Source organism: Orbicella faveolata, unplaced genomic scaffold, assembly GCF_042242905.1.
Source record: "Orbicella faveolata isolate gen_17 unplaced genomic scaffold, um_ofav_v1 contig_3, whole genome shotgun sequence".
Classification (NCBI taxonomy): Eukaryota; Metazoa; Cnidaria; class Anthozoa; order Scleractinia; family Merulinidae; genus Orbicella; species Orbicella faveolata.
Genome location: NW_028301558.1, coordinates 14042614 through 14069822, shown reverse-complemented (window position 1 = coordinate 14069822; position 27209 = coordinate 14042614). Strand labels below are relative to the sequence as shown.

The following is a 27209-nucleotide window of genomic DNA, read 5'->3' as shown; positions in this document are numbered from 1 at the left end:
AGGCGTATACTCGCACCTCTCTGTTTTTAGATACAGATTAATTAAAAATGATTTTGCGGGACCGAAAAGTTTCCGGGGCTTCCGAGAAACAGCTGGCCCCTGGGCGGAGTGGGCGGGGGAAGGGGGAAGGGAGGATACCCTACAAAGGTATATAAGTTATCTAATTTTTGGTCAGGTCTAGAGGGTAGGAAAAATGGCAGATTTTGGTCTGAAATAGGGTAAAGATTTCGGAAAGGGGGCCGCATACCTTCAACCAATGCTTCTTAGAGTACCCCTCCACCCCGCCCTTCAAGGTTCAAGGGCGTTGTCTCTTCCGCCTAAGGCTAAGGGATAACTTCTGAGGAGTCTGTTGCTATTAAATATACTCGCTTAGTGGACGGTGATTTGGGGTATTTCTTTTGTCCCTTAGCTATGCCTCCTGGCTTTGCAAGTGGGTTACGAGACCATCTCTTCCCGCAAAAAACGCGGCTTCAGGCCTCCACCACAATCCCTAAACAATAGAGCCTACCAAGAGACTCTTGAGCCTGCGCACTAGCTATTTCAGCCCGATCGGAACGAATCATAAGGAAATAATAACATGTAATTCTGTAATTCACTTTCACCTTTTTCAGTCTCTCAACGGGAAAGAACAACGATCACCAGAAATCGAACTATAAATGTCACTTTCGGTAGGTTTGCTGACTATTGGACAAAGATTGATCATAACTCAACAGTTTTCCAAACTTTTTTAGAGGCCTATGGCAAACACCTCTGGTGCCATATCCTTTTCTTGTCGCACTGATTATCTGAAGAGAAGTTTTTCGTAGTGAGGAGCTCAGTTTTAGAACAACTTACCTATAGAACTAAGACAAGCAACTTCATTAACCGAGTTCAAGACTAAACTAAGTCGCCACAGTTTTGAGTAATTGTTTTCTACACGGCCTCCAAGAAAAGCAGTTTCAGTATTTTGGGGAGAACTTTTATTTTTTTTGATTGTAGTTAGGAAGATACCTAGCTATTTGATAATCATAAATAGACTGATGGAAATAACGTGTATAAATGAAGACTATTTTTGGTCGTCTCATCTGGAATATGAAAACACTTTCAACAAATGACTAAGCCAGGTGTTTCAGTTCATTGTTATTTATTGATTCAGTTGCTACCGAGGCGCTACTTTCTCGAATCCCGGGCCCCTCCCTTGACAAATGTTGGACTTGCGCAAGCGAGGGCTCTGGGCTTCGGAGTACGCCACGTTCATTGCCGACCTGCGCATGCGTTGCTACTCGCTTCTTACTGGTAACTCTCATCTCGTTACTGGATCCTTCGGTCACCTGGAAGCCTTACGACTCATTGCACTTTCTTTCAGTTCGAGAACGCAGGGATTAAAAAACAGAACCGCGCCATCGCAAACACCAACAGGGCCTCTCGAAGAATCCCGAAGATTTCCGAAGAATCCCGAAGCGTCCTGTCACCAAGACCCACAGAGGAGCTTTTCGTGAAAGACCTTTAAAGGGCGAGGTAATCATTGTTGGTGTTTTACATCGACCTATACAATAGAAACTCAGGAACTCATATATTAAAATAAATACTGATTGCACGTATTCCGAAACCTGAAGCGCGCACGCTTTACACCAAGCATGCAAACCCGTCATTTTCGCAGCGCGCCGGTCTCTTTCTCGTAATGGACGATCCCCATAACCCACCGCGCTCTCCACAAAATCGCCACCATTTTGTTTCGCTGTCCAGACCTTGTCAACTTGCTTCAAACGTCTTAAGATAAAGAACTCCAAAGAGCGAGGTGATGAACCAAGATGTACACAGCCACCAGACCATGTAAGACATGACTCCCTCAAACAGCGCCGGCGTGAATACTCCGCGCAGACTGAGCGCAGCTTCTCTTGTACTGTTCGATATCAAAGAGGAGTACTGGAGACGAGAGACGTCCACCGGATTACTATTCCAGTCGGTACAACCTTGAATAATGAACGCCAGGAAACTAGATTAGTGTCAAGACTAAACTAAGCATTTCACGTTCTTCTCTACAGAGCATATTCACTCAGGTGTCCAGCAGCCATGCAAATTTATTGGAACAAAAGAAAGTGTTGAACATAAGAAAAGAGTTGAACTTCCACAGGATTGGCTTGGTACACCATCTTGGCCGCCGTTTCATTGTTTTGGAACACCAATATGGCTGCCATGACGTCATGTGGATACGCTCCATTTCTTTTTTGTTTGAACAAACGGTAATCGAGAATGACACAAAGAATAATGAAAAGGGATTTAAAAAAAAAAAATACGAAAAACAGATATAGCTTCCACAATCCCCCCGCATAATACAGTGCGAAAAACTGCCCACAAGTTTATACGTGCACATTGATTATATGAACAGAGTTATTGCTGTAAGCTACTAGATTAAGCCACCATGATTCGCGTTATTCCAGGTGATAGTTACAGGAATTCAGTGTTTAACAAGGCGGGCCAACTTTTATTGAAATTTTGTTACGCCGTTGGAAGGCAAGTTTCACAAGCCGATGTTTAATGTAACCCCGCCTGCCTGTCATGTAACGCTTTCATAGCAGCGATTGTTGCGAAATGTAGAACTTGATTCTACTCAATTCGTGCGACATTTACTAAGAAAGCAACGTTTGCGAGACACGTTCATTTCAAGGGATGTTAGGCCCAGGTCAAACATCGAACTTCACATGAAGCGAACTAAACTGCAATTTGAGTCGATCCAAACGGGCAACGTTCGACCGTTGAGTTCAACGTCAAACTTAATTCGAATTTAGATTGACCAACACGTTTTATCCGTTCTATATCGGTCGATCAAAATACAGTCGGACAAACTCAGTTGAGTCAAAAGTCGAAAAAGTCGAACTTATCATCAACTTAAGTCGCTTAGTTTAGCTCGTCTCGTGTGAAGTTCGACGTTTGACCTGGGCCTTAGATTGGATAAGTTTTCGCGCAACCTCTATCGCCAAAAATCGTGCAACAAGTTCCAAGAAAAACTCCCCAGTATAACAACGAGTTATATTTCGCTGTATGGATTGTGAACCTACCGAGTGTCCGCAGCGTCAAGACAGAGAACAGAAGAAGAATAGTTGGAGCCAGATATTGAAGAGCAGCCGCTGACAGGTAATAGAACACGCGGGCGACCTGTATAACAATAACAGACATAGTGAATTCCACTCAGTTTGAATGATCAGACACAAGTTTGCTTATATAATCTTACAGAGCTTAAGCATTGGCGAGAGTCACGCCCGGGACAACGTGGAGTAAAAAAGCGAATTTACATTTTAGTTGAAAATCTCGAAATTATCGACATCTACTCAAAGTAATTTGTTCCAACTTAACGTTGTAAGCACAGCGTACAATTCCAATTTTGCTTTGGCAAAAAACGGAAAAAAATGCATACTTATTAAATTTAACAACGGTCTCGTTGCATGGCGTTTACGTCGTCTTTTTTAAATGGTCCCTGCCGATACTAATCGTAAGGTTTTACCGGGCAACAAGACTCCCACGGAATTAGCCGAAGAGTCTCCGAGGAGACGCCGATTTGCATTGCCCAATCAGAAAATGGCACTTGTACTACGAAAGCTGTCACTTGAGTTTAACGTCAGCAGTATGGATCATGTTGCTTAGAGTCAACGCTGACAAAAATACATACTCTTAGAGACATTATCATATCTCTCAGTTATTAACAGTGATTTGTCAATTTAAAGCTGATCTTGTTGCAAAAATGTGTCGTGATTTATCGTAAAGTGTTCTTAACTTTTATAGCCGGTAAGCAAAAGTTTAAAACTTCCTTTTACTTTAAAGTGCGCAAACCAGTCTGACACACAGTAGAGATATAATAAATATCTTGCCAACGTCGTCTTCTCGGCCCGTATTGAAGGTTACGGATCCTCGTTTTTCCCCTTCAATTTATGGCTCGCGCGCTTCGCGCTTGGGCCACTGTAAATCGAAGAGGTAAAAACTCGGTCCGTAACTTACAGTACGGACCTCGAATTCCGTTAGAAAGAGGTATAGACTGCGACCTTAAAAAGTACTTAAAGATTTCGTACTGTTCGCCACAACACACGCGAATGACACCAGTGGGAAACTGAAAGACATGGTCACCTTGCGTTGTAATTCCACGTTGGTGATTCTTCCAGTTTCTTTCTTCATCTTTTCTATCCTCTCGTGAGCCATGTCTAAGTAAGACTGAAGATGTCGCCACACCAAACTCAACCGCAGAACACAGAACAACAGGAGCAGGATGAAACGAAAGTTGGAGTAGCCTTTCTCTGTTAATCTGAAATGAAAGGTATCAGGTGAACTCTGATAACTAGTAGAACAGAACCACAGACTGAAACAGCAACCTTAACACCGTGACAACATTGAAATAATGTTCGGGACAACAATAGAAAAATGTTAGGACAGTAGCAACTTCACCAACTACATTTACGTTCCTGGAAGTGGAGCATAGTGAAGGAGTTGAGCAAGTTACCTAAGAGTCTAGGGTCGAACCTGCGCTAACGGCAGTGGAACCTCCGCAAACGGCAACCTTCTATAATGGCCACTTTTTTGTCTTGGCGGACGGTCCCGGCTACGTTCACTCTTATTTTAACCTCTCTAAAACGGCAACGGCCGCTAAAGCACGTTCCAATCGGCCGAAATAACCTCTCGACAATGGCCGGTTAATCAACGACTGACGAACGGTGTATACAAAACCCACTTCTTATTGTAAAAGGTGACAAAAATTGATCTCTACCGCGCGTCGTTGATCTCTGTTTCTGATTGGTTTCTGTTTTATCGATATATTTTTGTTGCGTTACGTATTTATATGCTACAATAAGCATTTTTTAAAGATAAAAATGTTGCACCCCCGAAAAAATACGTGTCACATCACACCCCTTACCTCACCATAACGGCAACCTCTCTACAACGACTGCTTTCCTGTCCCCAAGATGGTGGTGGCCGGGGTGGAGAGGTTCGAATGTAGTTATTGAAACCTTGCCATAATTTCGACGTGTATCCTATTGTTAATAATGTCAGACCTTTGTAACGGGGGTAGGGAGGGTCAATATTGAGCATCGTCGTGTCTCACAAGTCATTTACAATGACATTTAATGTAAACGAAGTAAGAAAAAACTTTTCACTTACACAGGTTCTGTTTGTTTGTCGTCACTGTCAGTATTCCACGAGCCGGCCATCAAGGGTCCTTGGACGATGGGCGTCACCCATAACAGGACAAGAAACAAAGGGGCCAAGTAGTTTACATGGAGAAGGACCCTGCGAGAACATAAAACGAAGACATAAAACGAAGGGGGAACTTTCACTGTTGAGCATTATTACTTACTAAGTATCAAGAAAGCGCTTTCTCATAAGTCTCATGATGGCCGTAGCCAGAAAAAAATTATAACTGAGGCAATGCCCATGACTAAATTATTTTCCTAGAAATTTACTGTGTTTATTATGACTATTAAAAAAAATACAAACAAAAAGAAAAAAAGAGACGGAGGCAAGTGCCTCGGTTTGCCTGCTGCTAGCTACAGCCCTAGGCCTGATGAACAGATCAGAAGTTTTCCTTTTCACCTTGGGCGGAATGTTAGGCCATCGTAGGGTTACCCCAGCATTTTGCAAGGCTGTTCAAGCTAACTATGGTTAAGAGCGAGGCATGTGAATCAATGCAAAGTGTCTTTTTCAAGAACGCTAGGCCAATACCCGGTCCCCGTTGCGTTAACCACACGGCTAATGCTGACTTCACTATATCACCATTTTCGAGGTAATAAGGTAAATAATATAAAATAAATTACAATATTTAGGGAGCAAGCTATCCTGGCCGAACCGGAATTTGGAGATGTTGGTTTTCGCGGAGGGAGGAAAACCGGAGAACCCGGAGATAAACCCTCGGAGCAAGGCGAGAACCAGCAACAAAATCAACACACTTGTGTCACCGACAGGAATCGAACACGGGCCGCATTTGTGGGAGGCGAGCGCTCTCACCACTGCGCGATCCCTGCCCCCCAAGCAAGCAGCGACTTTAACAGTGTTTCATTACGGTGATTTGACTTACAACATGACGCGAGTCTCTTTGCAGTAGAACAGTGAATCCAGATACATATTGGCAAGTCGCATGCCTGGAAAACTAAGAAAAGCGCCGAGTAGACCCGACGCCACGGCGAGAAATAGCTTGAACACCCATTTTGGAGCAGGACCTCTGTAAACAAAAGACAAATAACAGTTACTTGCTATTATAAACGCCAGAAAAAAGGAACTAGACCCATCTTGGGCTTTCTTCCGTTGTTTTCTCAGATTCGTGATTTTGACGTAGACATACAACTCAGACAAAACCTCAACCAAATACAATATTGCTGTCGGAGTAGAATTGAGAGAAAGTAAATTTCCACTGTGCTTACACTTTGAAGCAATTGCTACACAAAATCCCACCTGGAAGGAAGTCCCTGCTTTTCCATGAACTCGGTGACCTTTTCGGAAAACGTTTCGTAACCTACGACATAAACCAAACTTAAGTTATAAGATTATTGAACGCTTTTGAGTGATGGTGAATCTGACATCTTTACCAGCGACAGTTCCCATGATTTGATTGGCAAAACGTTGTCAAAACGTTGTCAAAAAGATGTCCAAAAAAACAACTCTCATGTGGTAATGGTACGGTGCGTAGCAGTGTAATGGTGTATAAATGCACAATGCTGGTAATTATTATTTATAAAAAGTTTCAATCACTAGCCTTTATCAAGTCCAAAGTCCAGAAGAGACTCGTCAATCACAAGAACGGCCATAGCCACCACGAAAAAGAACAAACCGAATGTCAGACACATAGAACGCTCGCCGGTGTCATCCCCTCTCCAGTAAGCTGCCGCCAGAGAATACAAAACCTTACTGAACTAAATTAAGGAACACAGTCCAGTAAAAGAACTAACAAGGAAGGTCAAGAGATTACTTGAATTTTTCACTGTTTAATTCCATTGGTCCTGATATGACCCACTGAGGGAGCGGTCAATTAAAGATACAGTCGAACCTCCACTAACAGCCACTTCTCTACATGGGGTACACTTTGTCCCGGCAGACGGTCCATACTAATCCCTCTACAGTGGCGACGGCCACTAAAGCAACAACGGCCAGTTAATCAATGACTGACGAGCGGTGTATACAAAACACCATTTTTAATTGTAAAAGGTCCGGAAACTTGACCCGTACAATGTGTTCACGGTTGGTCTCTTTTTCTGTTTGGTTTCTCTTTTAATGATACATTTTGATTGTTTTACGTATTTATATGCTACAATAAGCATTTTTTACAAATAAAAATGTTATTTCCCCCCCCTGAAAAAGCAGGTGTCATATTACACCCCTACCTCCTCGTATTGGCCACTTCTCTTCAACAGCCACTTTCATCTGTCCCCAAGGTGGCCGCCGTCGCGAGGTTCAACTGTATTTTGTTTGTTAAAATATTATAAGAGTTACTTTATAGAAAAAAAAACCTGCTGTTAGAATACTCAGTTTGTGACAAACGTAAACGAACTGACGTTTCAAGTGTAAGTCCTTTGTCAAAGCAAAGCTGGGAATCTGATGCGGGAGCTAAATTTTGTACAATTCTGCTAAAACCATGGTGATGAAAAACAACTCGAGCAATGTTGAAAGCAAGCAGTGCCTATTTTCTTCTAAAACCAAGTGGAACCAACTGAAGGCAAAATTAGTTTAAGAGTGTAAAAAGTGCAAGTGTAATGATCTGTTTTTGATTCATGATGATGGCCATTTCTCTACCATACATCTAATACGCCATATTCGTATTCCCGGTATTGGACTGGAACTAGCTTGCAACTGAGGCTAACGTGAGGAGTCTCTTCAAATGCAAATGACACTAAGACAGATTTTGCTCAAAGTTCGAGCAATAAGTGCAAAAATTATTTGCTAAAAATCTACTCACAGAACGGTAACTTTTTGAATACTATTAAAAACATCTCACTTTAATTAATTTCTCTAAGTGACCCCACAATTAAATTCTCAAGCATTCTCGAAAAAGGTATTGTCAAACCTTGTAAGAATGCTTAATGCGTGTGTTATTGTGTTTTCAACTAACGTGGAACATGTGTTTTAATTGAAATATGGATAAATTCAAGTTTGTGTTTCTTTCGCGCAGTCAGCTTGAGAGCTTAAATCTCGATAAGTTCTTTTTACCTTCATTCAAAACATTACCATGCTATGAGGTTCTTTTGGTAACTTTATTTTGCCACTATTGCTGGAATGCTCTGCGGAGATCATCTTAATCTCTCTGTAATGACATTCCCCCGCATGAGCGTCCGGATCCATTGCAAGCTAGTTGAGTCCCATACCAAGAATACGAATATCGCCTACTTAGAACAACAAAATACATCTAGAATGCCAACTATTAGAAGAGTCATAGCCTAAATATTATTGATCTCCAGCAGAGGATACAGCGCAAAGAAGATTACAAGGCAGTTCCACACCAGCCCCAGGTTAAGTTCTTGAGTGTAGATTGCAGGTAAAAAGAATGCAAAGATTTCAACGAGACCATTTATAACAGCTGCACAGAAGGAGAAATCAATCAGCCATTTGTAATCATTGTAAAGGAACTGGGGGAGTAAGTCAATCTCTTCAATCTGAAACAAAAGTCACAAAGAAATCATTGTTATCAAATATTACTCAAAACTGGATCATAGGGCAATGCAATTTGAGAGTTTTCATTGGCTTAGCCATCATGGGTTATGAGCCATTATACCATAGGAATGCGTGCGATTTTTTTGGGCATTTTCATTTTTATTTTAGTTTAGTTTTCTATATTTTGGGTGTTTTTAGTAGGAAAAAAAAACAAACAATTATTCCACTCACACTTGTTGGATATGAAATGATTGATTATATCCAACTTGGTACTACGCACCTCATTAGCTAACTACCATCTCGTATGAAAATCCAAATTATGTGTGCTTGTGGAATATTTGTTAACCATATTATAAAAACAAATAAATCATATTTAATAATATACATGTATTTAATTGCAATATTGTTATCATAGTTAATTCTGGTAACATAGTAATAAAAGTAAAATGGTACAATCTGATTGTCTGAACAATCGCAGATTATCAGGTCATCTCCAAAGTGGCAATATTTTCTTGTTTCTCTGAAGTTCTGAAGGACATCTTATAATATTACCAAACAATTCAACTCCAAGAAGACCAAACAAAAGACATTCCTGCTACTTGACTTTAAAACCTTAAAATTGTTAAATAAACTGAATCATACAATAACCGTAAGAATTTATTGTTAAAATACATGTTAATACTAACAACTCTGCGCTCAATGTAATAAGTAATTTTCAAAGTACCGGTACATAAAACAAAAGGGTGGCATTAATAGAAGCCTACATTATGCAATTCCACAAAATACATGTATTCATATTTTCCCACAGAAGGGATTGGAATTTCCTGGGGGGTGGGGGCTTCTGACACCTTCACCAAAAAATTTAAAGAATTTATACCTGAGGCTTAATTAGAATTTCCAGAGGGGTGTGGGGTGGGAGTCTATTATAAAAAATCCCTCCTGCGGGGGAGGTATGGACATTTTCTGGAACTACACATTGTATTAATATACCGTAGCCTTGTCCAGCTGAACATCAATGTTGCAGGGCACTGTAAATGTCTTGACTTCCTCACCATTACTTCCAACAGCTGCAGCATTACTTTGCCGCTTTCTAATGTAAAAAAATATTATTCTATTGATTATTAAGCAAGAACAAATTACAAAGTACAGTTAGAAAAAAAATGCCTACACAGCAATGTATGTTGCACAAAGTGACTCTTATTTGAAGTTGGTGATGAAAAAAAATCACCGTTCTGTTTTACCACATTGTTAATCACCTGTCTCTCTGTGCTAGTTTTTGTGATTTTAATGATTTTTACTCACTTAAAAGTATTTCGCAGTTCACCTGCCCAGTAACTAAAAATGTGCCCAGTGGTACCTAACTGAAACTTTCTACAGACAGAACGAGCATGTGGGGTGACGGTGCAGCTCTATAGACTCACTTTACCTGGCATCTGTAGGAGCTGCTCTCTTTCCTTTACCTTTGCTTGTCACAGCAGAGTTCTTTCCAATCAGTCCTTTAAGCTCTTCATCAGTTGGATGAAGATATCTAACAAGGCTATACATCAAGAAAATAAATTATTAAGAAATAGAAAACATTTAGAAGTATAAACACAAAAGCAATGAACATGAAAAAAAAAAAAGAACTTGGCCAATATCCAGCCATCCTGAACACTTGGTCAATAACCATAAATATTATAGTAATTCTGATAAACCTTGTTTTTCATTTTCTTTCCTAGATGCCAACCAAATCAAACAATAAGATGCAAAACCAAAACCATTCACAACTTGGCTATGCACATTTCCCTGTGCTTGTTTTCAGTTACTTATAAAAACAAATACATGTAAATGCACCCACAGTTTTCCTTTTGTTCACTCATTTCAAACTTACATCGAGGTCTGTGGAAGTGATAAATAAGGATGAACTACATGTACACAATGACATCATCTGCAGAACTTATTCAGAACAGGATAAACCTGATCACAGGTTTACAAACTTTCATTAGCATTAGTAACTGTATCAATGTAAACTTACTGTTCATTACAGAGAATCCATCTTGCTAGGGAGATGAAAGGGGAGAACTTCTGCAACATGGTTGCCATAACAACACTGAGTACAAACTGTACTCCAAACAGTGCCTGCAAAACAAAAAAGAAATGTTACAAGATTTTTAATACATTATTAGTTAACTGTAAGCTTAATATAAAGATTTCGCCTAGCCTAAAAGCGAAGCTCCTGAGCCGGGTTGTTTAAAGCCTGATTAAGCTAACCCAAGATAAATGAGAATTTTGACTTGAGTTTTGTAACTTTATGTTGAGGTTTTCTGTTTATGTTGTTTGGCCTTCTGTTTTGAGTTTGAATAATCTCAAGGTCCTCAAAATACACAAAACAAACAGTGACTGCGAAAAACATCTGTATACAAGAAAAATTTATACTTCAGTTAACTTTCATAATCCTTGGTTAGCATTAACTGGCTGCCAAACAACCCGGCCCTGTTTACAACAAGATAACCTGACATGAGCCCGCAATCCAATTGAAAACCAGCACTTGATCAGCAGTCAATTTCAAAAACCATGTGACAATGAGCTCTAAACTTGAGCCCACGATATGGTCACGTGATACTAGTCAGCAGATACCTTGTTTTGGCAGGTGTCAATTGACCATAACATGGATGTCCAATATCAAAGAAGCATGCTATAAACCAAGCCTGGTGCATGTCTCTGTCAACCTATTAGCTGGAGTATAGCAGCCATCTTGCGCGACTCCGTCATTGTCATCTGTATGTGCCCACAAGCCATACCACTAGCCATGATAACCATGAGAAAATCAACTCATGGGTGTCCTTTTCTTTCCTATATGGGTATGAGGCTCCACTTGGCAGCCCTTTGGGCTGCCAGAGCTCCGCCATAATGTTGTTGTTATTTTAGGAATAGACAATCCAAAAGCTGGTTTTTGAGTAGTATAATAATAAACATGAGAGACATGAGAGACATTTCCAATGAAAATATGATGCCCAGTGAAGTATGTTTTTATGAATTTTGAGAGGTGTTTCGAAAAAATATGACACACACCTTTGAGTATTTGATATTTCTTTTGAATGAATATGGTTCACTTTATATGAATAACTTCACTACTATAAATACTAGCACAGATTTGTGAATATGACCAAAGAAATTGCCCTGAGGTTACAGTTTCAGCCCTTAATTTAGAGTGCATTCCTTAGGGATGATCTGGATCAGGATAAATTATCAAAGATTACTTAAATCATGGTGCATCAAAGGACCTTACTAATGAATCCACTCTAGGCATGGATTCATTGATTGTTTCCATGAACCGTGACCCAGGTGATCAAGAACAATTGATGCTTATCCAGATCAACCCTAAGGAACACACCTTGGATTCAAAACAGCTGAAATGCCCATGGGGGTACTCCGATGTGAAAAGGTTGCATGGGAATGCTTGTCGTTTTGCATAGGGCTGTAAATCCTGCATTTTGGTTTCAGTTAGGGTGCTAAGGATGAAATGACACAATAACCCATCAAGCTATCTTTCAGGGTTGTACTTGAAGAAAAAATCACCGTCCGCCTGTTTCAGAGTAGTACATGTACCTTTAAGGGGTCAGTTAAGCTCAAGCCATGTCCTAATTGGTCTATTTTAGGGGCTTAATTCAAATCACTGTCAAGTTTCCCTGGCCATTTTACATAGGAGTCCCCCCTTCCCTACAGCTGAAATGCTCCACCTAAAAGATAATAATTTGATAAATTCAACCAAAGAATGAAAGTCAGTCAACCAAGGCCTTTAATGTGGACATTTTATTAATCATTGGTCAACATAAACATTGATCAGTAACTGTTGTAATCAGCATGCATGTTGGTTTCAGAAAAGAATTTTCTTTTCAGTATTGATTTTGTTCATAAACTTACTTTAGCAGTTAAAGATTCCAAAAGTATCAGTCAACTTCCAAAAGACACATGCAAGCTTAAGGCATGCACAAAAATGCTTGCTATTTCATACAGCAGACGATTTTGTCATGAATGAAGACATGATTTGGTAAAAAATATTAATTTTAACAAAGTGAGATGCAACAAAAAAATTGGTTTGTACACATATAACGTTATTTAAGCTTATTACGCTTAAAACGTACTGCTGAATAAGCGTGATTTTTTTGTGTGTATGGCGTGAGAAATTGAGATATTGAGTCAGTGAGTCGTCAGAACACGTGAGTCTTTGATTTTCCCACATCAACTGAAGAAATCTAAAATTTAACGTCCAAATGAAGCTCAAGTCTGCTTGACTCTAAACTCAAAGCACAAGACCATAATCTTGGTGAGCTCTGCACGTTAGCTTAAAAAATAAAACGGAATTATATAGTAAGTTATGTGACGCTTTTCATGTGCTCTCAAAACTTTCACACGCACTATCGCTCCTGTATGCTTTGGCCATGTCTTTGATAAATGGAAATTTACATTTTTCACTTACGACATTCATAGCCAACTATTTACTTACCATTTTATCTGTTGCGTTTGCTCTTCACCTGGCTTGATCGTGGTAAGTGTAGCAATCTCTTTATGATACATTCGCAATTCCCAAGATCACGGACGCCATTATAAATAATCTACCAGGCGATAACTTGAAACCGAGCAAGCACTGGGTTCCATACCCAGACCGCGCTCGGCCAAGATCCCGACGGCAATGAGTCTGGAAAAGGAAAATAGGGACGAGAATGCAAAAACGAGAAGCACTGAGAATTTTTGTGCCAAACTCACTTGAGTCTGGCATGCTACCCCACTAGTGAAGCAAACATTAATACAACGTACACCCAAACCGTTGTCTTGGCAAAATTTTACTTCATAAAAATGAAAAGTGAGAATAGACGAATAGCGGTAGCGGACAAGAGAGAATACCGTCCCCCCCCCCCCCCCCTGGAGAGAATGTCCACGACAAAGTGCAGCGACAATGCCCATTGAGACTGATTCCGTCTTCATTTAAAGCAATTGCAAAAGTTTCTTGTCACTTTAGAATTGGCCTATTCTGCACAGCAACGGCTCACAACGCGTAGAAATTACACCGGTCGAGCTGTCTTTCGAGAAAAACGATTGTCAAAAGTGATCAAAAGTATGATAATTGTGGCTATTTCACACCGTTATCGCATTTTTTATTGATTTTATTGTACTGACTCTCTCTCTATTTCTTTTCCATTTAGCCGAAAGCTCCGCATATTTTCATTTTTTTTTTAAGTAACACCTTTAGCCTTGCTCGGAAAATGGCATCATTGTTGCAGTTGCTGTTTTGATGTGATGTTGTTGTTGTTGTTTTTCAGACTGCTGTTTTTGTCTCGTTACAGTACTGATATGCCTCATAAGCTAAGTAGTGGCTGTATGACATCAGGCAGGATAATGGCTCCGTCAAGTCCAGCCCTCCTCACCCCCTCCCACCAGCTATTTAAGAGGCACTTGTAATTTCTTGAAACAAAACGTTGCAAATGCCCCACGGTGGGGCTAGAATATTAGCAAATCCCTTCAGTGGAGCTTCGGGGAGACTGCAAGACCAAAATACTATTTTCCTGGTTGATAGGGTAGGAAGCAATGTTATTAATACTTGTAGTTATTGATATGACTTTTGGAAGCAATTTAACTCCGGAGCAGGCATTTCCTTTCGTCCGGACTTAAAGCCATGTTGGACAACCCGACAGCTTTAACAGTTTTGCAATCGCCTAGCGCATTCGCAGAATCTGGTCTCTGTTAGACATTCTAAATGCGAAATAAAACAGCAGCCAAGTGCTTAAGAAATGGACGTCTTGCCTTGCAAGGGCTTCTGTCCAGCATCCTTGATTCGCACGAGGAAGCATGAACATTGCAAATTTTTGTTAATTTGGGAGTGAGAGTTGAGCTCGGGTTTCTTTAAAATGAAAAATGTTTGACTCCTCTGATTACCTATCACCCTTTCGCATCCGGTTTCGTATCGAAGGCAATCAGGAAATTTCAAAATAAACAACCGAAGATGAGCGCAGTGCCCTACCCCGGCGCAAGAAAAAGTGTCAAATGCCCGACAAAAACTGGGGGAAGGGATGAAAGGGCTTGAAAATGACGTAGACTTGAAGTTATAGGTCTATTTCGACTTTATTAAAAACTGGATCATTGGATAATGCCATTCGAGAGTTTTCATCGGCTTAGCCATCATGGGGTTCGAGTGATTATACCATGCTCTACAAATATGATAAGAGTATGCGCGATGTTTGAGGCGTTTTTGTTTTTATTTTATTTTAGTTTTCTAGATTTGGGAGTTTTTCATAAAACAATGATTCCACTCGCGCTTGTTGGATGTGAGATGATCATAGCCAACGAGGCGCATATATCTACCATCTCATATCCAACGCGCGCTCGTGAAATAATAGTCAAGTAACCAGAGATTTATTCTGCACTAAACTTATAAATGACCTTAAAGCATATGCAAAGTGTTGTATTTATTTAGGTATAAACCACATGCTATTAATCAAAGGTTGCTTCCTCGTTGTTACCCTTACGCTTTGTTGCGAAGAAATAGTTAGTTTACTTCCATTTAGTTAAATTTAAAAAAAAGAAAACATTGTCTGGCTAAAAATATTAAAAAAAGCCCCAAGCTTTCGACTGCCTAAACTGTGGTCTTCAACGGGTGAAATGAAAAATGCACTGAGAATTCTCAAATATAGTGCGATGAAATGGACGCAATAGACAATATTATGGAAAGTTTTGTTAAAAAGAATGTTGAATTGTCCTGGGGGTGTACAAAAGTTACTGGCCGCATTGGGGTTGTCATGGTGTGCCAAGATTCCAAGCAAGAACTTTCCATTGCGATTATTGTCCGCTTTGTTACTGATTGAAGCGTTTAATATTTAAGTCAATGACGGGTGGTCCTGAGACCATGCATGAATGATTGTTGTTGAAGCGACCTTTGGGGAAATTAGCTGATCACTCCAACACTCTTTGTTTGGTTGCTTCTCTTTTTATTCCCACTATTGATGACTTCGGTACAATACCAACAACGTTCTCCTACTTGTTGCTCTTGACTGGTTACAGCAATTACCACAACTACTAGGAGCTAACTCGTCACGTTCCTTTAAAGGAACAACCACGTCATCCATCAAATCAATGTCAATCTGTCAATTAGGCTAACGTAATGCCATGCGCAGTTCGAATAAAATTCTATTGCGACTGCGCACCAAGCTACTTAGCATATTTTCCTTCGAGGTTATCGAGGTTGACTAAAACATTTTCTACCTTGATTTTAACCGACTTTCTTAAGTGGTTGACCTAAATAAGGTAACGTGAGCAATATAAAAGTTACAATCTTGGTTCTTACCGATTAAAAGTTTAGGATAACACTATGTTAAAAGATAAAAGTTGTTGTTAAATATTTGATACAACATAAGTGTTACAAGAAATAGGTTTGCAAACTCCCAGCTTCGTGGGCGGGATTTCCAGTTAAAACTATCCATCTCATTAACTGGACGTGCTCTTGGTACAAACATCCTCTAATGAGGTGCCGCTGCTATTGTTAGGAATCTTTTCTTTATTTGGGTAGAAGTGTAAATTAGGAATAAATTAATTTAAACATCGTTATCAAACTCCTTGAAAAGGTCAGTAAAAAGGGCAAGGTTTGACTGAAAAATTGGACAGGAGACTGAAAATAAGTTAAGGAGTCTAACGCGGCTAATTCCAAAAAGAGCGCTTCCAAAATCCAGATTTCAATTTTTACTTCATTTTCTCGATCGACACCCGCGAGTAAACAAACGAGTTGCTGGACAACGTAGCTAAACCGAAAACATGCAGTGCAGCAACGGTGCTCGCAGAACATGAATGTACCAAGGCATCCTACCAAGAATCGGCTACAAATTATTGAAGTAGACACTACATTTTCAAAATAGTTAGATTACATGGCACCATTTCCAGTTTAACAACGGTCAAGTAATTTACTCATATTTCACTGAAGAACTAGTTCCTAGGAAACGCAGCACCTGCGTACACAACAACAACGGTAAGAAAAGGCAACATTTTTTAAACACCTAAAATATTCCAATATTATATTTCGAATGACCCAACAGCTATTTCTCAGAACATTACCATTAACTTTTTACCCATTATCACAACGAATAAATATGGTTGGGAATTTATATCTTGCTTGCATTTTTATTGTTTTACAGTATGCGTCATATTGTATCATGCATAATTCTTTTTAAAAAATCTTTTATCCACCGACAAGATGTAGTATTTGAATCAAAACAGACCGTGTTTGACTACATTTCCAAACACCGAGAAGAGAGTTGAAAATACGACGCGTAGCAGAGTATTTTTGACGAACTTCGAGGTGTTGGGAAATGTGCTCAAAAACTGTCTTGAGTGTTTAATACATCTTCTCAATCGAAACTAAACCTGAGGAAAAAACAGATGAAAAAAATCGTAAAAATCTATGTATGCTAAAATATTAGGATCAATTATCCAAACAACGCGAAGATCATGATTTCCTTTGTTTAAACTTGATGAATTATTAATAAGTTTGTCCGAGAATATAAACTGAGACATGCGATCCAGCTGTTAGGAATTCATTTCTTCATTTCTTATTTTCTACAGATTGAAATAGTAATTGTTAACCTTGCCTGGTAAGTCTACTCCTTGAAAACTTGAAGGTTAGTAAAACGAGTCGTTTTTCGTCCAGTCATGTCTCAAATAAGAAATTCAATCATATAATTTCTCAATAATCCAACTGAAGTGAGCCAGTTCGTCTTCCTTGTATCATTTTAATACCGGTAAATTTATAATATGGGCTATTTTGTCGTGATTGAAATGTAACAGAGAACCAAGCTAATGTGATACTTTTCCCAGCCTAGTTTTTCAGCGAAAAAGCTGATATCGAATAACCTCATTTATGGCAAATATTTTTAGTAGCGTTATATATTCAGTGATACACTTTCGACCATGTGGACTTCATTAGTTATTGAAAATTGGCTATCAAAATTGGGTTTGAAAATGTACTGGCAATGATTATGAATAATATGCATGTGTGGTAGGAAGTCTAAGACAGATTGATCGTCTCTGATCATTTAGCGACTACGTTAAACCCAAAATCATCGTTAAACCATTGACTTTTTGAACTCACGTATTTTGAAGCATTGAGGTAGGCTATTAACGATTCGTTTCGTTTTGTTAAAGAAAGCTGAACGATAACGTTGAGCAAAAAATGAAACGTCATAATTTGCTATTCAGCTACTTAAGTTTGAAGTAATTTTTAAACCGGTTAACAGTTACGGTTTCTTGCTCTCCATTGGCGCCATCTGAACAATAATACCACCGATTGACTGGAGGCAGCGTGGCCAAGTGGTTAGAGCGCCGGATTTGAAATCCGTAGGTCCCGGGTTCAAATCCCGTTCTGACCGCTGGCTGATGTTGTTCTCGGTAGCCCCGAGTTCAACTTATCGGCTGCGCTTGTAAATAGCCAACTGGTCTCCTCCCGCCAGTTGGGATTCTTAACCTAGTTATGTTTATTTGAATATTTATTTATCATTGTTTGCTTACATTGGTCCTGAAAAGTCCCAATAGGGAGTGGCTAATTAAGTAAAATATAAAATATAAATATTCATCTGTTGCGGTATATTGTCACCGTCAGGCATAAATGCAAACCCTGAAGCCGTGTGCCGGTGATTCTTTCTGGTGGTTTCGGCGGCAAGTATGCCACTTATGGTGAAAACCCCCCGGGAGGTGGTACTCGTAGAAAAATTGGGTAGGGGTGTGCGACCAGCTTGCCAGAACTCTTACCATTCTTAAGACCAAACTCTACGATATTCCCTAGCCTATTTATGGCCTGACCAAAAATTCGATACCCCATATAAGACCTGACCCTTAAATCAATACCCTGTTCAGACCTGCCTTATAATTAGTTCCTACTTCAGACCAATGTTAGACTAAATGCAATGTTTATATGCTTTTATGAGGTAGGATAGCTCGATTCCTCTAGAACACATACCCAATTCAAGACTAGAGAGTGAAAACACCTATTCGATACCAAAATAGCCAAAATCGATACCCTACCGTCCTTTCTGACTAAAACGGCTGAAAATCATACCCTTTGGGGCCACACGTACATATAGAGCCGTCATACAAGGGAGCACCATCCCCTGGGTGAAAATACTGCCGCCATCTGAAACGGACCAAAGCAACTGTACAATGGACGAAAAACGGAATCCGTTGTCAAATCATTGCCGTAAAAGAGGTTTCAGAAATGCTCACAGTATTTAAACAAGGTATATTTAGGGACGACTTTGTCTTATTCTTTTCTTGATGCGCGCGTTATTTCAGAAACCGAACTTATAATAGCGGACATTTCTAACATCTTATTTTCCCCTGTTTCTCCTGCCATGCATATTCACATCTCTCAGTTGCTATTTCAACAAGGTGGATTTTACTAAGAAAAAGTGTTTAAACCCATTTACGAATTACTTACGGAGAACTCCGGCTTTCTAACGTGGAAACCTTTTTTTTTTTTAACTTTATCGTTTAGCGTTTTTAAAGTATAGCGATGAGTTATTTATTTTCTTCTAATCCTAGAAAATTAGCTACAATTCCTGTGAAGTTGGTAACAGTTGTTGAAGCGACCTTTGGGGAAATCAGCCGATCACTCCAACACTCTTTGTTTGGTTGCTTCTCTTTTTATTTCCACTATTGATGAGTTCGAATACGGTTCTATTGCGACTGCCCACCAAGCTACTTAGCATATTTTCCTTCGAGGTTATCGAGGTTGACTAAAACATTTTCTACCTTGATTTTAACCGACTTTCTTAAGTGGTTGACCTAAATAAGGTAACGTGAGCAATATAAAAGTTACAATCTTGGTTCTTACCGATTAAAAGTTTAGGATAACACTAAGTTAAAAGATAAAAGTTGTTGTTAAATATTTCATACAACATAAGTGTTACAAGAAATAGGTTTGCAAACTCCCAGCTTCGTGGGCGGGATTTCCAGTTAAAACTATCCATCTCATTAACTGGACGTGCTCTTGGTACAAACATCCTCTAACGAGATGCCGCTGCTATTGTTAGGAATCTTTTCTTTATTTGGGTCGAGTTGTGAACTAGGAATAAATTAATTAAACATCGCTATCAAACTCCTTGAAAAGGTTAGTAAAAAGGGCAAGGTTTGACTGAAAAATTGGACAGGAGACTAATTCCAAAAAGAGCGCTTCCAAAATCTACATTTCAATTTTTATTTCATTTTCTGGATCGACACCCGCGAGTAAACAAACGAGTTGCTGGACAACGGACCTGGACAACGCAGCTGAACCGAAAACATGTAGTACAGCAACGCTGCTCGCAGAACATCAATGTACCAAGGCATCCTACCAAAAATCGGCTAACAAATTATTTAAGTAGATACTACATTTTCAAAATAGTTAGATTACATGGCACCATTTCCAGTTTAACAACGGTCAAGTAATTTACTCATATTTCACTGAAGAACTAGTTCCTAGGAAACTTTGAGGGAATTTGAGGGATTTTTCGGTGCTCGATGTTGGGTTCCTTCTTTTGTCTGTTATCTTGTGGTAGGTTTTGTCGTCGCCATTGGATCTCCCACATATGAACTATCCAAATACCTCGCCAACATCTTGTCGCCACTTCAGAATAATGAATACACAGTTAAAAACAGTGCATCTTTCGTCGAAAAGATCCGCACCTTGTCAGTAGATCCCGACGAGATTCTAGTATCTTTTGACGTCGTGTCACTGTTTACTTGCATTCCAACCCACCTAGCAATCGAAGTGGTTAAAGAGAGACTGGACTTTGACCAATCACTACCGGAAAGAACCAACTTGTCTATCCAAAATATCATGACACTTCTTCAGTTTGTCCTCGACAACAATTTCTTCATATTCCAAGGCAACCATTACCAACAAATTTTCGGTTGTCCGATGGGATCCCCAGTCAGCGCCATCTTGGCCAATCTCGTCATGGAACATGTCGAAGAAAAGGCTCTCTCATCGACCCCTAACCCTCCTAAATGGTGGTTTAGATACGTAGATGACAGCCACGTATGTGTTAAAAGAGAGCACGTAGATGAATTCCACTCACATCTCAGTTCCATCAACCCTCACATCAAATTTACAATCGAGATAGAATCAGAAGGTTCCATTGCCTTTCTCGACACAAAAACAACCAGACAAGAAGATGGCTCGATCGCTGTGTCTGTTTACAGGAAAACTACTAACACCGACCGTTACCTTGATTTCAAATCACACCACCATCCTCAGCATAAACACTCGGTCGTGCGCATTCTCATGGATCGCGCAAGGAACATTCCTTCCACGGAGGAGGAAGTTTCACGGGAAACTAAACGAGTAACGAAAGCCCTTGCCACTAATAACTACCCTGTGAATTTCATTCACAATGGCCGCCAACTGAGTAGACAACAAGAAACGAATGATACCGACCATCGTGGTTTTGTCATCCTCCCCTACGCCAAAGGTTTTTCCGAAAGAGTCGCAAACGTTCTTCGAGGTTTCAATATCAAGGTCGCCCATAAACCTATTCGTACCATCTCGAAAATACTCAAAAAACCTAAAGACAAGATCGAGAAAGAGGCTTCCAGAGGCATTGTTTACAAGATCAAATGTAAAGATTGTGACTGTGTTTATGTTGGTCAGTCATCACGCGCGTTAAAAACACGTATGAAAGAACACGCAAAGGCTATAGCAACATTGGACAAAAACTCTTCATTGGCCAAACACCATATGCTCAACGGTCACCAAATAGATTTGGAGAACGTTGAAATTGTCGACAGATCATCAGTATGGAAACAAAGACTAATTCTTGAAGCTTGGCATTCCTTGCGAGTCAGGAACGCTATAAACGAACACATAGCGCTACCGAACGTGTACAATGGCATTAAGAATTTTTACACTCATTAAGAATACTCTAGAGACTATTGCTCATTTAGTTCTATCACACATCTATTACATATTCGAGCAGGACGCCGTTGAACATTTGCATTTTCCATCTTTTGCTGAAGAAGGCAACAGTAGTGGCCGAAACGTCCGATAACCATATTTTTAGCCAGTGACAACCATTTAATTCCTTTCCTTTTTTACCAGTTTTTAACAGTCAAGTAATTTACACATATTTCGCTGAAGAATTAGTTCCTAGGAAACGCAGCACCTGCGTATACATCAACCGCGATAAGAAAGGCAACATTTTTTTAAACACCTAAAATATTTCAATATTATATTTCGAATGACCCAACACCTATTTCTTAAAACATTACCATTATCTTTTTACCCATTATTACAAAGAATAAATATAGTTGGGAATTTTATATCTTGCTTGCATTTTTATTGTTTTACACAGTGATGAGGTGCAGCGGATTCCAGCTGACGGGTGTACGAAAGAACAGGCGACTAACACTGTTTGTGTTCCTTGGGATTTTTACTTTGGCATTTTACATCCTTCTCCATCGAAACAAAGACACTGCTTCCCTCATAAGCAGAATAAAGTCATCTACAGGTACACTTAGTAACTTTCTCTATTGCAATCATGATTTTAGCCTCTGCGGTGTATATACCAACTTGCGCATTTTATCTTATTTCGTGCTCGTGTGTCACGTTTTTCTCGTTCGGTGTTACATTTTCATTTCGGATTTGTTGCTGGGTTTTTATTGACTCTTTGAGTTGTTTCGGTCGAGTTCCTAGTTTTCCAAAGCATTCTCTTATCACATGGACCGAGTTATGCGTTCACTGCCACGGATACCATATACTTACAATGTACACACCATCTGGAAGCATGCATCTTAAGGACGATCGCGTGAAAATTTTCTAGTTTATAGATTTTGTTTAAATTTTTACTGCAGTCAGATAACGAGTTACTTGTGTCAGAAATGCAAAAAAAAAAAATGGAGGTCACCGACGTCGTTTCAGATATAAAGCGTGTGGAAAACTACCCTGATTTTGAAAAATTGGCGTACGTAATTCAGCATGGTCTACACTGAGGGGTTTGTAGTTAAAAATATTGAAGGTTAGTCACGAAGGCAAACGATGTTAGTCATATTTTGCAGAAGTGGGTTTGTTGCGTAAATAATTCCAAATATTTTGCCAACGTTTTCACAAAACTTAACCCTTCAAGAGGCAATAGAAACTACCGAACAGATAAACGAAGAACTGATAAGAACGGAATTCGATGGTGCATTGTGAAATAAATTCAAACTTCTAGTCGATAGTTTTTCTTCATTTTTTTCGCTAAACGAAGAAAATCAGCAGAGAAAATGATCCATTGAAAGAAAAATAAGGGTCACCGAAGGTCCAAAATCGTTAAATCCAGGCAGAGCTATAACAACAGCCATCTGCCCTATCATCGTTCATTTCATTACTTAGCGCGCGCTCTCATCAACCTCGTTCCCAGAGTCTTTTCCTTGGCTTGGGGGCGAGGTGCTTGTGAAAGGAATTTAGATAAAGTTTTGAACGATTAGTAGATTTATACTAAAGCAATTAGATTATTCGCTCTCGATTTCTATGCGTAATAGTTGACGAGGGCTGTTATCACGCTATAGAAATCTCGAGCTCATAATCTAATTGCTTAATATTATACGAGTAGTTCAGCTAATCATATTGCAGCATTTGCATTAGTATGCTAGTAGAATTTTCTAATTAAGAATTGGTTCATGCTTAGCGTGCGTATATCGAGTAATGGACGCACGCGGGAAGTTTGGAGAACATGCGTACGAAAGAAGGGTAAGAGTTGCTCAAGGCGACAGCCTCGAGCAACTCTAGCTTCTTGAGTGCTCTCCAAACTTCTCAAGTGCATCAATTCTTTTATAACATGGCGACAACAACTAGGGCGCTGAAACATGTTTTATTTGTGATTGACCTCAAAGTTCTCACAATGCACGGTGAAGAAAAACAAAGGTCATTAGGATCTTGACACGTCACAATCAGCTGAGGAATGGTTGAGCGAAAACCTTTAACCTGGTTTCTAAAATTGTCGATGAAAAATTCTTTAGAATAATCTTCACATTGCCGAAAGTTAAAAAGAACTTGCGCTAAACTCGACGGAAATTTTGCTGCATACGTCATCTTATACGCGGACGGCCGTGCGTACATAGACACTTCGTTCATGATGGCTCAATAGGAAAATTAGATAGAACTAGCGCGCGCTAGGCTATAAATTAGACTAGCGCAGGGGGCTCGTAATTTAGTGATTATGGTAAACATTGTGTTAGCGATGAAGACCTTTAATTTACTGGCCTATTAGAGATAATTGTTATCATCCAGTTTATTTTTCACTCTTTTTTTATTCTCTAGGAAATTGGTGGAGGCCTTGGCAATTATTTATTACCAAAGACCCACTTGCTAGTAAACTGAATTTTTCACGGCTTTGGAACCAGAGGTTGACTTATGAGCAACGTAAAGATAGAATCTGTGGCAAAGAATGGCAAGCTAACTACACCAATCTTCACAAAGATATTCTGCAATTGCGGCGGCCTCGACGGTTTATTGTTTTTAGCTGTACTGTGGAAAGTTATAAATGTGCAGGTTATGGCAATCGCTTAGGGGGCATCGCCTCACTTCTGTTTCTTTCTATTTTAACGCAAAGAGCGTTGTTAATTGAATGGGACCAGGAAATGCCTTTGGATACTTACCTTGTCCCAAAAGGGATCGAGTGGAACTATTCAACAGAGAATATAAAAGATCTTGACACAAGAATACATTTCTTGGGGAAGCAAAATCACTTCAATACGAGGAGGAACGATGTGCTCAATCAGTGGGAAATGAAAACAGATTTTGTTAGCTGGCTTCTGCAGACAAACATTCAAGCTTATTTTGACCGACCTGTTGAAAAAGTGGTGTCAAATTGGTATTTTGCAGACTTCTTATTGGAAAATCCTTTTTTAGGACAAAATGTTGACGAGTTGGGAATCAGGAGGGAACGCTCTCGATACTCACTCATAGGTTGTGCTTTTGATTTTCTCTTCCAGAAGTCTCGCGAACTGGAAACCAGGCTTGACGCTGCTAGACGATCGCTCGGTCTTGCAAGCCAGGCTCCTAAGCTCGGGCTTCAAATAAGAATGGGGGATATATCTTTACACAGAGGCTTGCTGAAAAACAACCACATTGACTTCAAGCGTTTTATGAATTGTGCGCGAGTGTTCGGCCAATCCCTCGCGAGGCGAAAAGCAGACACTGTAAGGGAACCAGTTAAGTGGTTCCTAGCAACAGATGATACTGCAGTTAAGCGATACGCACTTAAGAATTACCCTTTAAATGCAGTCACGCTAAATATAACTCCTCAGCACATAAATTCACTCACCAAGACGACGAATTCGGAGAAGATAGAAGGCATGTTTGGTGTTATAATGGATCATTTTTTATTGTCTGAGTGTGATTTTCTTATTTTGTCCAAGAGCACATTTGGAAAAACAGCAGCCGCGTTATTTTTTCATTCAGAAGGAACATCGATTTACGAGGATGTTTGTGGGGAACAATTAAGGAAGGGCATGACGCCCAACCTGCGCACAATACATCAGATTGACGGCTATTTCTGGAAACACCGAAATTCCTCGAATTAGCGCCTAGTCCGGCAATCTCAAATCTAAGATTAGGCGGTGGGCAGTTCACCATTCCCGTTATACCAGCTTGTAGGTCAGCCATTGAAAGACACAATTTTGATAAACTCAAATTAAATTGAAATTTCGTTGACTTGAACATCACAACAAACGACAAATGTGATTTTAACGTAACTCAGCGCAGACTCTTTGAATCGACGATCTCACGTATGCACTCAATTGCTTTATCACGAGACTGAAAATTGTTTTTGTTCCGTTCAGTTGTTTTCTTGTTGGTGTCGGAATTTTATTATGCATTCTGTCACTGGGCTAGAATTAATTTTTTGCAGCAGGTTTTAGAGTTGAAATGTTACTAAGATAGAGAATTGGGAATGGGGAATGAGAAAAGGGAAATGGAAAATGGTGAATGAGGAGGCAATTCACACAAAAATAAACCTTGACTGTTTTCGGCCTCGAAAGAAATCCACAGTTTTCGCACCTCACTGAAGTGGCTGTCAACGTGGCCATGCCACCAACGAGGCTACAGTAGCCACAGGCAGACCACTCTATGTGTTCGTGGTTAATAATTGTTTTTATTATATGGCTGTGTCTCACAAGGACTGGGAACTACCGAATTCACGAATTTGATTGGCTGAAATCGATATTGACCGCGGTCTAGATTTTCCCATCTAGACCGGCATCCAGACCGGTTTCATTTTGCGTTGAAAAAGTAGCAAACTAAAATAAAAAAATGTTCACCATTTTCTTTTATTTTCTTCTCAATCATTTATGAAAGTGCCAAAAAGCCTGATGACAAAAAAAAAAAAAAAAAAAAAAAAAAAAAAAAAAAAAGTGAAGAGGACGAGCAAATCTCGGCAGGTTTAAGTTAAGCTCATCGCCGTTCGCAAGCAAAATGTCAGCTAGTACAAACCAGTTACATTAAACGAATTAAAGTTTTCTTCTTTGCCATATAATAAACATCTTATTAACCGACCTACGTCGGTCTGTATGGGAGAATCTTGACCTCGGTCGTATGTACAGACCCCACTGCGTTCGGCCTGTACTCACTACCTCGGTCAAGATTCTCCCATACAGACCTCCTGCTCGGTTAATAAGAGCTAAATATGAAACAAGTAGAATCTATGAGGGTTATGAATAAAGCTCTGAAATTTCATCTCGGTCTGAATATCCCACTAAAGTAAGATGAAACGTTAATCGACTCGTGTGGTGTTTTTTCGCCCTCCTGGGCCTTCTGATGGGTCGTTTTACAAAATTACTTTTGGCCGGAGACCGGTAAGACAAGAGAGGGAGACGAGCTTGTTTGCGATTCATTGACTCGTTTTAAAAATTTACGTTTTTGTGGACAACTCGTACGCGTAATTAAAATTTTTTTTGGGGGGGGGGGGCGGGGGGGGGGAAATTTCAGATAAAGTAGAAATCTTGAATTCGATGTGAAAATATAATTTTGGACAAAATAGGCCTTTGAAGGTCTACAGTAACCTTAATGAGCTATTTTTTTTTTCCTGTGTCTGCAGTGGATGTGTACGCTTGAGATTCTTTCGTGATTTTTATTCACAAATTGTGTACATGCGCGCAAAGATCCCAACACTGCACACCAAAATATTGCATTTTTCCATACCATCAAATACGGGTGCATAAATGGAGCCGACATTTAATTGATCAAGAAATAGAAGAAATGTACCGTGTTTCTATCGAGTTTTAGTATAAATCTACCAGCGTTCTATCACGAATACCGTTCTCTGATTGGCTACGCTACTCACTATCTATTCTGCGATAGATAGCGAATAGCGTAGCAGTGTGCCCTTGTTAACAAAATGACGGCCGCTTCTTGGCGTTTTCGAAGTGTCTGTGAACAGGGTTTAAACTAAGTGTTGAACGACTAGTAGATTTATCCTAAAACAATTAGATTATTCGCTCTCGATTTCTATCCGTGATAGGTGACTCGGGCTGCTCCCTCGTCAACTATCCCGAGATAGAAATCTCGAGCTCATAAATTGTTTTTTAGTATAAATCTACTAGCGTTGTATCATGAATACTGCTCCCTGATTGGTTAC

At 39.7% G+C, this 27209-nt stretch overlaps 3 protein-coding genes across 5 annotated transcripts; 2 read left to right on the top strand and 1 right to left on the bottom strand.

Annotated features, from left to right (window-relative positions):
* Window positions 1-1106: 1106 nt before the first annotated feature.
* On the bottom strand, window positions 1107-13207 carry LOC110040498 (transmembrane protein 161B-like). The gene is made up of 12 exons (XM_020745739.2): window positions 13088-13207; window positions 10616-10719; window positions 10028-10138; window positions 9592-9691; window positions 8419-8603; window positions 6713-6864; window positions 6412-6472; window positions 6038-6181; window positions 5125-5253; window positions 4099-4273; window positions 3039-3135; window positions 1107-1952 (listed from the first exon to the last, which is right to left on the bottom strand). The coding sequence occupies exons 1-12, from the start codon at window positions 13088-13090 to the stop codon at window positions 1732-1734; spliced, it is 1482 nt and encodes a 493-aa protein (XP_020601398.1). The 5' UTR covers window positions 13091-13207; the 3' UTR covers window positions 1107-1731.
* A 3726-nt stretch (window positions 13208-16933) lies between these two features.
* Window positions 16934-25939, top strand: LOC110060862 (uncharacterized). 3 transcript variants are annotated; one of them, XM_089298218.1, is made up of 3 exons: window positions 16934-17216; window positions 21948-22103; window positions 23894-25939. In XM_089298218.1, exons 2-3 carry the CDS (start codon window positions 21950-21952, stop codon window positions 25156-25158), a joined length of 1419 nt encoding a protein of 472 aa, XP_089154344.1. In that variant the 5' UTR covers window positions 16934-17216; window positions 21948-21949; the 3' UTR covers window positions 25159-25939. The 3 variants fall into 3 exon arrangements, with proteins under 3 accessions (XP_089154344.1, XP_089154343.1, XP_089154345.1); XM_089298217.1 differs by having other exon boundaries at window positions 16934-17243; XM_089298219.1 differs by lacking the exon at window positions 16934-17216 and having other exon boundaries at window positions 21800-22103.
* Window positions 18833-21715, top strand: LOC149106523 (uncharacterized). The gene is made up of 2 exons (XM_089297363.1): window positions 18833-18854; window positions 20154-21715. The coding sequence occupies exons 1-2, from the start codon at window positions 18833-18835 to the stop codon at window positions 21509-21511; spliced, it is 1380 nt and encodes a 459-aa protein (XP_089153489.1). The 3' UTR covers window positions 21512-21715.
* Window positions 25940-27209: the final 1270 nt, after the last annotated feature.

Excerpts from the sequence above, each read along its gene's own strand:
- LOC110060862 (XM_089298218.1), top strand. The coding sequence starts at position 21,950 with ATGAGGTGCAGCGGATTCCAGCTGACGGGTGTACGAAAGAACAGGCGA. Across the intron at positions 22,104-23,893 it reads CAGAATAAAGTCATCTACAG|GAAATTGGTGGAGGCCTTGG; the intron begins GTACACTTAGTA and ends TTTATTCTCTAG.
- LOC149106523 (XM_089297363.1), top strand. The coding sequence starts at position 18,833 with ATGCTCACAGTATTTAAACAAG. Across the intron at positions 18,855-20,153 it reads GCTCACAGTATTTAAACAAG|GTTTTGTCGTCGCCATTGGA; the intron begins GTATATTTAGGG and ends ATCTTGTGGTAG.
- LOC110040498 (XM_020745739.2), bottom strand. Across the intron at positions 6,182-6,411 it reads AAGCAGGGACTTCCTTCCAG|AGGTCCTGCTCCAAAATGGG; the intron begins GTGGGATTTTGT and ends TTTTGTTTACAG. Across the intron at positions 5,254-6,037 it reads AAAGAGACTCGCGTCATGTT|GGTCCTTCTCCATGTAAACT; the intron begins GTAAGTCAAATC and ends ATGTTCTCGCAG.